This window comes from Frieseomelitta varia, unplaced genomic scaffold (genome assembly GCF_011392965.1).
Source record: "Frieseomelitta varia isolate USP_RPSP 00005682 unplaced genomic scaffold, Fvar_1.2 scaffold_146, whole genome shotgun sequence".
In the NCBI taxonomy this organism is placed as follows: domain Eukaryota; kingdom Metazoa; phylum Arthropoda; class Insecta; order Hymenoptera; family Apidae; genus Frieseomelitta; species Frieseomelitta varia.
In genome coordinates, this window is record NW_025109150.1 from 51,007 (window position 1) to 61,356 (window position 10,350).

The window sequence follows — 10,350 nt, forward strand, 5'->3', positions numbered from 1 at the left end:
GAAGTTTGTCCGCGCGGGGGGAGAGATTGCACTTGAAGTGACGGGGCGCATTTTGCAGCCTCCTTCGTCGAGACTTCTTCGTCCGAAGCAAAAAGTCAATAGCGCCGACCTGTTACGCCTGTGTTTTCATTTGTCGGGCGATTTTTAAAGATTACGGGGAAAAAATTAGCCGAGCACATTCCGTGCCTTGAACTCACGCCGTTCCTCGACGACCGGCGCAAGAATTATTTCCAATTATTATCGTGGTTTTTGCCAGATTTTGACAGTCAGACTTTTGATGTCAGGTTTTATTAAATTAGTAGACTGTCGATTTCTGTACAAAATATCGAAAGTAAGATACTTGCTGTTTAACATACAAAGCAAACTTCTGTCTAGATTCTGTTTTTTTAAATTATGCTCTTGATAAAAGTCCGCAGTCTAGTTAATTAGCTTCAACAGCGTTTAGAGGATATGAATAAGAGGTATTCGCAGAATTCAATCAGGCATTCGAAGAGAGTATATATTTTTATTTTCAACGACTCACAGTCACAAGACCTAATGCTTGCGTAAATAATCGAAGGCTGCATATTTTCGCAGCTGCCGTTCAATTGTCAAAATTAAAGATTCCGGATGAGAAACCGATTCCTTTGAAACGGCGCGACGAATCGGGCGAATCGCGAAACGACCGATCTTCTCTCCGCCGAAATTCTTTATATTCCACTACTCTACAATTTATCGACTTATTTCGAATTTTCAAGGCCACTTGAACGTCTCGCCGCAGGACGCCTCGTCTTCCAAGCTCAAGGGACAGTATTCGTCCTCGGTGACCCTGTCCAAATCCCCTATGTCCGCTCTTGGCTTGAACGGCAGCTCGGACACCAAAATGCCCTCCAGCGGTTCCTTCTCGTCCGCGTCCTCCTCGAACTCCCAGAAATCGTCGTTAGAAACGTAGTCCCTGATCACCGACTTGAAATCCCTCTCGGTGAACGTCACCGTCCTCACGTTCCGCCTTTTCGGCAGCTCTGGCCTCTCGCGTGAAATGTCCCTAGGGACGGGCAGCCTCCTGCCGCGTTTCGTCTTTCTGGCCGTGCCCTTAGACGCCTGTGAGACTGACCGACGACCACGCTCCTTCTCCTCGAGGTCACGGTCGTCGTCATTAATAAGCTGCCGAGAATCCTTCTGCCCGCTCTCGGGCAGCAGCTTCCTCCTTTCCGCGGGCCTCGATTCCGCGACAGTTCCCAGGAATGCATTTTTATCGGCCGATCCCCCTGCATTGGCCTCGTTTTCACTGGTGCCACCTGTCATCCGTTCCTCGTCGCTCGTCCCCGACGTGGAATCGTTCTCTGCAGCCTCGACCGCGCGCGCTGCCGTCTCCGCAGCTTCGAGTATCTCTCGCGGTGGCGCAGTCGTCGAGTCGGTCAGCGAGGGCTCGCTGTTATCGGCCGAGCCGCTCTGCACGTCCGTTCTCATTCGCGGATTCTTTCGATACTCCTCCTCCAGGTAGCTGCGGAATTGATCCCTGAAGTAGCCGTCGATAATTTTCCACACACTGGTACTGTACCAGGTGAGTATACCGACGAGGAACACGCCGCGAACGATCAGCCCGAGCATGGCCAGCCGCGAATTTCAATTAACGAAATCTGTATTCAAATTTGCAAATTACGGTTTCTCGGGAAGCGGAATGAAACGAGCAAGAATATATATTTTGCGACCTAGAGAATCGATACTGCGTTACGAGAGAGCAAGACGAAAATAAATATTTCTGTATATCGATGTTGTCCTCTTCGATGTCGAATCGTGTTACGCGTTTTGCGCCGATGCAGGGTCTAGGGTTCACGTTTCAGGAAGCGAAGCATGCACGAGCTACGAACGTCGAATCGTTTCGAGGAAAACGCGATCGCGTAATATCGATCTCGACGAAAAGGTCGAACCTCGTCCGAAGTTCTCCGTTTACTCCGTTTCTCCGAGATAGTAGTCCTTGAGGACGCCGAAAGCCTCCTGTATTTTTGGGAATCCAACGGTGACGAACACCAGAATCGAATTGGCGATGACGAACAGCCGCATCATTTCGAGGCCGTCGCTAGATCGGAGCCACTCGCTGAACCCTTGGTTCTCCGCGTCGTTTAAACGCGCGTCGTCCTTCTCCTCGTTCTTCTTGTCGTCCGCGTTGCTCGTTTCGTTCTGTCGTCCCTTGCCAGCTTTCGTCTCATGGTTGCCGCGTTTCTTCATCGTTTCTATCCGGTTCGCATCTGAAAATTACGAAAACTCCAGTTCTGACGACTCGTTTGAGACGATGCGATTCGACATTTGACAAGTGGGCGAAAGGGAAAGACTATCAATTCGAGAACAATCGAAAGCTCTAAATATTTATTATCGTTTTTAATTAATTTCCCTCGCGAACGTTTCGAATTTTTAGAATTTCACAACTTATCTTGCAAGCAAAGCTATTTATTTGCGCGATGACTCAATCTTAATCTTCGTCTATCTGAATTCTGCGCTTTGCAATTTTCACGTTCGATGTGTCGATATTTGATTGAACACGTCGAAGTGGCAAGGAGCACAATTTAGCGACTGTTTTCCAAAAGATGGAAAGAAGTTGTAGCACGAGAGAGGGTGATTACATATTTTCGTGCCACTTGCTCAGCTATATTTCAAATTTCACTTTGAACAAGTATTATAAAAGACAGACCAAACTTGTGGGATGATTCAACAGATATACCGTTCCATTGGAAATAAAATGATACTTTTATCCCATTGCGAGTTATTCCTGTTAATGCGAGTTTATCGCGAGAACTATCACGTGGAGGGCTAATTTCGAATCTCTGTTTCCCTATATCTATAACAAGCACACCAAAAATACACTGCCTGAGGAGTTGAGGAGAGTTCACGATAAAAATAGAGCTGCTGTTTAGTTCACTCTCGAATGTACTTACTTATGGTGTTATTACGCGAACTAGACTCGATCTCAATGAGTTTGAAAATTGTAGCGTTTCCACGATTCTCGTTTTCATCGTTAAATCTCTTCCACATTGGGATGAATTGTTGATGCAACGTAATTAACGAAATTCGTCTCGTAACGATTTATGCATGACGCAAAGTAACACTAGATTATCAATTAACATCATTATATTATCCATCCGCTTGTTGCTCTGCCCATCTTTAAAAACTGACAGATTTATTTTATAAACGGTCGGATGTTCAGATTTCACGATTTTACGATCCGAATATTCAAACAAACGTCAATGAAACACGATATTCGATTGAGGAATTCTCGTGAAATATAAATATAAATCGCAATGAATTAACGCCTCCGCAGCGTCACGTAAAAATTCAATCAAGCCGCGAGATAAACGAATATACTTGTGCATACAGTTTGCTTGTTTAAACGAAAAGTGACAAAAAAAAAATAAATAAATAAAAAAACGCTAGAACATGGAGATCGAAACAGGTCGAAGCATTCGACATCGGCGTCATAATTTTCGACTAATTGGTCCGTTTCCGTCACCTTTTCAATTCTCTCATAATGTAGAGTCGCTGTGATCGCCTGCACGACAGTTTCGGAACAATCGATGCGGGCTTCAGCGAGCGTACGCCTGGATTCGAGTACGCCCACCCTTAGCCTTGTCTTTGAGAATGTCAGGCGATCCACGCGCATTAGCTTTCGCGTGCAACGGCGACACACATGCAACGGGCCAGAATGTTCCAGACATTCCGGCACGTATGTACGTGGAAGACGCGGAGTACATCGTCATCTCACGTCTACACATCGTGATTCACTCGCGCGTACGTGGTACAACACCGCGCCGTGTAGAGAGTGTAGCACTTAAACACGCGAACGAGCGGCCGAACGATAAAACCCATGCATTTCTACGCCCACGCGTCGCTTGAAAAACTCCTTATCTCCGTTTAGATCGATAATTCGCACGTATCTTTTTGATCTGTAAAGGAGAATAATCTCTCGGAAAATAACAAGTTTCAGTCATTGTGATACATTACGATCAACTCTTGTTGTTTAATCAACGCGTCGATTAACATTCACGTTCCGTCTGTGGGACGGCGTATTTAATTTCGGCGTAAGATATTATGTTACAACGGAAGCGTACTTTTTTTTATTTCGAAATTTCATCTGGTTATTTATGTTAAAAATTCAAAATTCATTAGCAATATTCATCTCGTTCCGATTATTCTAAAACAGAGGCGTCTAACTGGCGGCCCTTGGTCGTTAGCGCTATCCCCTCCACTACATCGATCTCCCCACTACAATTGAAATTTCACTCTCTGAATGGGGAGATGCAGTGGAGGGGGTAACCGCTAGCGATGGGACTCTCGGGCCGCCAGTTACACACACGTCTCTGTTTTAAAATACATATTTGTATTTTAATAAAAATTAAATTCTAAAATATTCTGAAATATTTGTGGAAATAGAACAAACTACGGTCCAACGAAGTTGACTATCGTTTAACAAATGACCAATGCTGATATACATAATGAGCGTGTCAGTCGGATTTCGAATTTAGCAGAGGAACAACCACGCGAAATCTCCGTTATAAAATTCCTACGCGAGATACCTGTACACTATAGAAACAGACTTCCCACCCTTTATTACAGACTTGTTTCTCCTCGAAAACTTGGACCTCTCTATTGAGCTTCTAATTACCGAAGTTTGCTCTTCCATTATTTCCGCTGGAACTCGCATAATGTATGGCAAAAGTTGGGAGCGCCACTGGCAAAAATAGTTAGCCGTTAACCGAGAGACAATTATAAGATTCTTCATCGGTGAAATGCTGCCCGCTCCGTTCGTTCCGGGTCCTCGTTCCTCTCTTCGTTCGGGCGCTTTGCATCGTCGTGTATCGATCGTCCCGCCAGACTTTAATATTACATAAGTCTCGTTAAGAGAGAAATTTAATTGACATTAAATGAGTATATCGACGCGAATGTCGAGCCCTTCCTTTGAGCAGGGTAAAGAAGTGAAATGCAAAGGTGACAAATTTGATAGAACGAGACGAGGCGAAAGATTTAATATTCCTTGTCTCTTCTGTCGACCCAGCGAAACTCGACTATCGGTCTGGTGCGAGTTCAATCCCCGAAATTGCGCCGCGACTGGATCAGCATATTGTAATTGTCTCATGAATAGATACAAGCGTGAATAAATGTTAGCTTGTTTTCGTACGTGAGCAGGTGAATTTTTCTCTCCTCGCCAGGCTTGAAACTGTGTTCGAGCCTTCGACTTTGCTCGCGGTCGAAACGCGATTTTAAAGTTGCCCCCTAAAAGTTAGCGCCGTCGCGTTGTATGACCGAACAATTTGATAAGATAGAGGCTCTTTTATCGTCCGTTCTCACGTGGAGCAGAAATTGAAACACTATCGCTTCATAGATATATCTAACGGAAAATTGTCGAAATTGTCACGCGTGGTATCACTCAGCGATACGTTAGATTCAAGGGATCGATAAATAGTTTCTCTAGCGAGACACGTGCAATTTAAGTCGTGATGCAAATGGGTTAACGATATTCTATCTCGATCGTTGGCCATAAATCGCCTCTTCGACCTCAACGAAACAAAGGGAGAGACAACAGGAGGCGAGTTACCTCCGCGAGTACGATGTTTCACAGTTGGACGATCGTTTCTCGCCCGCTCTTTTCTCGTCAAAGTGGGGACGGGTGTGTTTCACGAGGTTCGCCAAAACCAAATCACTAAATCCCGAGGTTTCGATCGGCGACCGGCGAACTCACCGCGATGAATCAGTTTTCCGTCGATCACCGGCCGATGTGTTCAGCGAATCACGCCACTCGACGTCCGGTTTTCGCCAGCCCTCGAAGCTTATCACCGCACCAGTGTTTCCGTTTTACTCTGGAGTTTTTCGTGGCAGGGCGCGTGAAGCGATCGTTACCAACTGGTTGCCAGTTTTTCTCCCCCGCATCGGCGTGGATCGCGTCGATAGGGCTTCTTCGAGTTGGTAAGCTGATTACCAGGAGACTCTCCGCTCCGCGTCAGCGGCTCCTCGAAGCTCACGTACGAAGAAGAAAGTTCCGTAAAATCTTCGTGTGGCGGAGGAAATTCGTAAGGGCGGGAGATATTGATAGAATTAACCCTTTCGCTCTGGCGGAGAGCTAAAAGTGTTGCACGCATTGATCGAGTCATTTTCCGAGTCCGTTCATCCATTTTGAAATAGAATCTTTTTTAAATGGCCTCGTAACATTTCGACGGGGACCCAGAATGTCCTTTTTCAATTAATTTTGATTCGTCAAACGAAACTCTGAAACCTAATCTAACCTAACTAGAAATCTAACCCCTAACTTAAATTTTTAAGAGATTAACAGTTACGCCCATAGATTGGGAAAGATTTTTTTATTACAATAATTTCTTATCGTGTATGTATATATTCCATTGTCGAATCTTCTTTGAATTTCTTGGTAACATTTTGGCAGAGGCCTAAAATGTTTCTTTTTTTTTTTTCAAGCAAAAATCTAAACTTAAATTTTTAATTTTGATTAACAGTTGTACAGTGTAGTCGATTTTTTCCGAATTACAATAGATTCGGTCTAAATTTAGTTTTTAGATTTAATAGATTAAATTTAATAGAATAAATTTTTTATCACAATTTATTACAATTTTATTACAGTTTCATAATTTATTACAATTTTATTACAACTTCATAATTTATTACAATTTTATTACAATTTCATAATTTATTGCAATTTTATTACAATTTCATGCAATTTAATTTCTTATCGTGTAAATAACTGTCGAATAGAAAGCTCGTCTCGATGCCCAAAGTCTACTTTTAACATCTGATTACCCCATTGCGTCGATGGATTGCTCGCAATGAAAGGGTTAGGAGAAACGTATGGCAAACTTAGTTTAGGTTTCGTCGAAGAAAATCCAGGAGTTAATACACTGGTGATCGAATGGCGGTGGTTGCGTGTGCACGATGATCGATACGTGTTTTCAAATACGATGTGTTATCTTCCATTTGGACCGCGCCTGTTAAAACAAGGGACGCTTCATCAATCACACGCTTCGCGATATGCTTTCTGCAAAAGGATACCAAAAAAAAAAAAGAAAAAAAAGAAAAAAAAAGAAACGACACGACTTTCTGTCGCCTCGCAACGCTGCCGTAGGTTCTGCCACCCACTCTGCTCTGTAAATTTTCACGAAGTTTTTCACGTCAATTAATTATCAGTTTGAAGCACTTAGAACTTCGGAAGATTAAAACAGATCACTCTGCGTTCTAGTTTCCAGAGGCCACGTTGTGAAAAGTACGGCAATTATAAAAGTGCATTAATGCGACGTTTGTCATTTGTGTTTCACGCGCGTTCCATCGTGTCGATGTTTTTCAATTTGTTTTAGTCGTTTTATTTTATTATTATTATTATTATTATTATTATTATTATTATTATTATTATTATTATTATTATTGTAGAATTTGTTATTGGACCTGACATATTCGTTACGTTCGCAGTACGCATGTACGTACGTACGAAAGTTTTCGAGGACGGGATCGTGTGCCGTGGTACTTCGATATTCAATAACGTTCCTCTAATCCGCTAGTTTGCGTAACTGTGTCACATCGTTAGAAGCCAGATATGTATACGAAGCCAGTTGTCTTTTTCATGTCTAGGTTCGTCGACTTTGGAATTATTAAGGCTACCGGGAAGTAACGTTTTCCCTCGTCAAAGGTTGGGAAGTTCTGATTTTTGTTGTTACACGTAAATTTTCCTTTATAAAATATACGAAAGAAACACGAAAATAGATGTTTATTAACATGGAATAAGATAATACTGTGCAACAAAATATGACAATATTGTAATGTGTGTAACATATTTAGTGCTTTGTTAGAGCAGAAATAAAAAGGAAAGAAAAGGTGTTTCAAAGGAAGAGTAAATACGTAATGTACCTTAAAAAAAGAAATGATAGAATTGCAAAGTATGTTTACAGGAGAAACAAGCACCCCTAAATGATCCTGTAGATAAATATCATTGTCTATGATTGTAGATAACTATCACTGTCAATATACATAACTTATTATTTTGAAAGAATTTTTGACACGTGTCAATAAAGTTTGTTGAAACGTATAAATATCATAGACATTACGATAATTTATAATTTTGCAAACAACAACAAAAATACGAAATCACAGTAATGTCCATAAAAATCATGATGACAATGTGTATCAAAATATTGCCAAATTTCAGGAGTCTTGTTTGAAAGCAGTATCCCAAGTAAATCTACAAATATCTCGAAAAGAGATCGTTACCCCCAATATTAGTGGATGAATGTAACATAATGCACGCAGGAATATTTGGAGAAGTGATATCAACAGAATTCTACCGACCTTCTGTCAATTAAAATTGTTCGCGATTTACTTTCAATTAATTCTTCATTTTTCGCTGCATATTCTTTTTACGGGATTCCAGATTATTAGAAAGTCGCAAACGAGTACGACAGCAAGCGAGAAAGGGAGAGCCTAAACGAGCGCGAAGTTCCCTTCGTTAAGCTATATCTCAAGAGATTGTTCTTTCTTCTTGATGGAGGAATTGAACTCCAACGTAGTTGCCTCGTTCTTTCGAACGACAACACTGGGCGAAAACCCGGCGTGAATGCATCTCCGCTTCGTAATTTTCTTCGTGGCTGCGTAATTTAATAAATATTGAGCGTAAACGGCCATTTGCAACGGATAATTCGCAGACTTGTACGCGACGTACATTTGGAATTGTGATCCAGTTCCCTTTGTTGCCATAGTCGATCCGTGGCCATATTTTCTTAACAGAATGAGAGAGAAAGAGAGAGGAGAAGTCTCAGTTAACGGATGAAAGGCTTTCCTCACGGTCAGGGAGTACAGTTTATTGGCCGTTTTGTTGAGAAATTTCCAGGTCGCTCGTAACTAATGCTCCACATACGAGGAGAGTCAAGAGTCTCTACGAACTCGTTCCTCTCGTTCTATTTGTTTCACATCCACCAAAGACTCTGGAAGACATTCCGCCAAGTAACGAGAAATAATTACAGTGGCCAGGCACAATCTATATATTACAGACAGCAAAAGCAGCGAAAATATGTTCGAGGTTATCGCTCGAGTTTGATAGGAATTCGAATTAGGCGAAAACTTGTATAAAATATAGTTATTATTTCATGCAATTGTTTTTACGAAATAATACAATTTTATGATAAACATTTGTAATAGAAAACTTTTAAAACACAGTGGAAAGAATCATGTGATTTGAACTTGAATTTAATTCAAAATTAATGAAACTGGTTTTCTCTCGTATTTTATTTTGACATTTTATTAAAAAAAAAAGAAAAAAAAAAGAAATTAGGTGGGAAGAAACTTTTGAACAATACTCTGTATTATCATTTATTTCAATTCTACGACAGATGATCTCTCTCTCTCTCTCTCTCTCTCTCTCTCTCTCTCTCTCTCTCTTGTTCCGCTTTCGTTGAGTATAAAACTCGAATTTATTTTCATGGAAAACTTGATTTTCTTAAATGCCATTGAAACTTATTTTCATAAAAACAATCGAGCGCAAGTGCTTTCGTTCACGAAACGAAATGAAACACTTAAAGGGTTAAGGTCGTTCGATGAGATAAAGATCTCTCGCTCGATTTGCGAAGCACCCTCGAGGAACACGGTTTATTACTCACGCCGATAATGACAAAAACGAATCAAACAGTTATCGATCTGTGACGATATTGCTGATTGATAAGTTTTCCTCTCGGACTCTCAGGATTTGTCACTCTCAAACACAGCTCTTGATTCGCGAGCGTTGTTGCTCGTGGCTCGGCATTGTCCGAAGAAAGGAGTGCAAAAATTTGTAACGACGTGACGCGACGAGAATACCGCTCGCGAAATCTACATTTGTCAAGTGGCTCACCTGTTACGCGCACAATTGGCCCGCGTGCTGCGGGCGCGCGTTGCATTACACGGGGACGTGATTCGTTTGCAAGATCGGTCGGCAATCTCGTTTGCGCAATCCTAATTGCCCGTCTCTCTGGCCAGTTAATTGCCAACAATAATGCGAGCGCTGGCAAATTTTACTGCAATCGTGCAATATAACAACGTAATAAGAAAGTGTCAAACTGACGCGTGATGGATGAAAGTGTTCGCAGACATCATCGATAACCTCTGTAACCGGAATTTTGTAATTAATCGGTCGAAGATTCTTGCTGATTTCAAATTCAAACTTAAAGCTGATAGTAATTCTTTTTAAGAAATGGTAGCTTGTTTTAAACTTGGTGTTTTTGAATTTGATAATTTTTTTTAAATTTGATATTTTAAATTTGATAGATTTCTTTGAATTTGGTATTTTTATTAACTAGTAGTAGTTTGTTTAAATAAATGGTAGTATTTTAAAATTTGGTATTTTAAATTTGATAG

At 41.4% G+C, this 10,350-nt stretch overlaps 2 protein-coding genes across 3 annotated transcripts; both read right to left on the reverse strand.

Annotated features, from left to right (window-relative positions):
• Positions 1-451: 451 nt before the first annotated feature.
• Positions 452-1,633, reverse strand: LOC122533480. The gene has a single exon (XM_043663235.1). It carries the CDS (start codon positions 1,588-1,590, stop codon positions 733-735), a length of 858 nt encoding a protein of 285 aa, XP_043519170.1. The 5' UTR covers positions 1,591-1,633; the 3' UTR covers positions 452-732.
• A 47-nt stretch (positions 1,634-1,680) lies between these two features.
• LOC122533485 lies at positions 1,681-5,891 on the reverse strand. Of its 2 annotated transcripts, none has more exons than XM_043663275.1 (2): positions 5,711-5,891; positions 1,681-2,228 (listed from the first exon to the last, which is right to left on the reverse strand). In XM_043663275.1, the coding sequence occupies exon 2, from the start codon at positions 2,206-2,208 to the stop codon at positions 1,930-1,932; it is 279 nt and encodes a 92-aa protein (XP_043519210.1). In that variant the 5' UTR covers positions 2,209-2,228; positions 5,711-5,891; the 3' UTR covers positions 1,681-1,929. The 2 variants fall into 2 exon arrangements, with proteins under 2 accessions (XP_043519210.1, XP_043519201.1); XM_043663266.1 differs by having other exon boundaries at positions 1,682-2,228; positions 5,567-5,880.
• Positions 5,892-10,350: the final 4,459 nt, after the last annotated feature.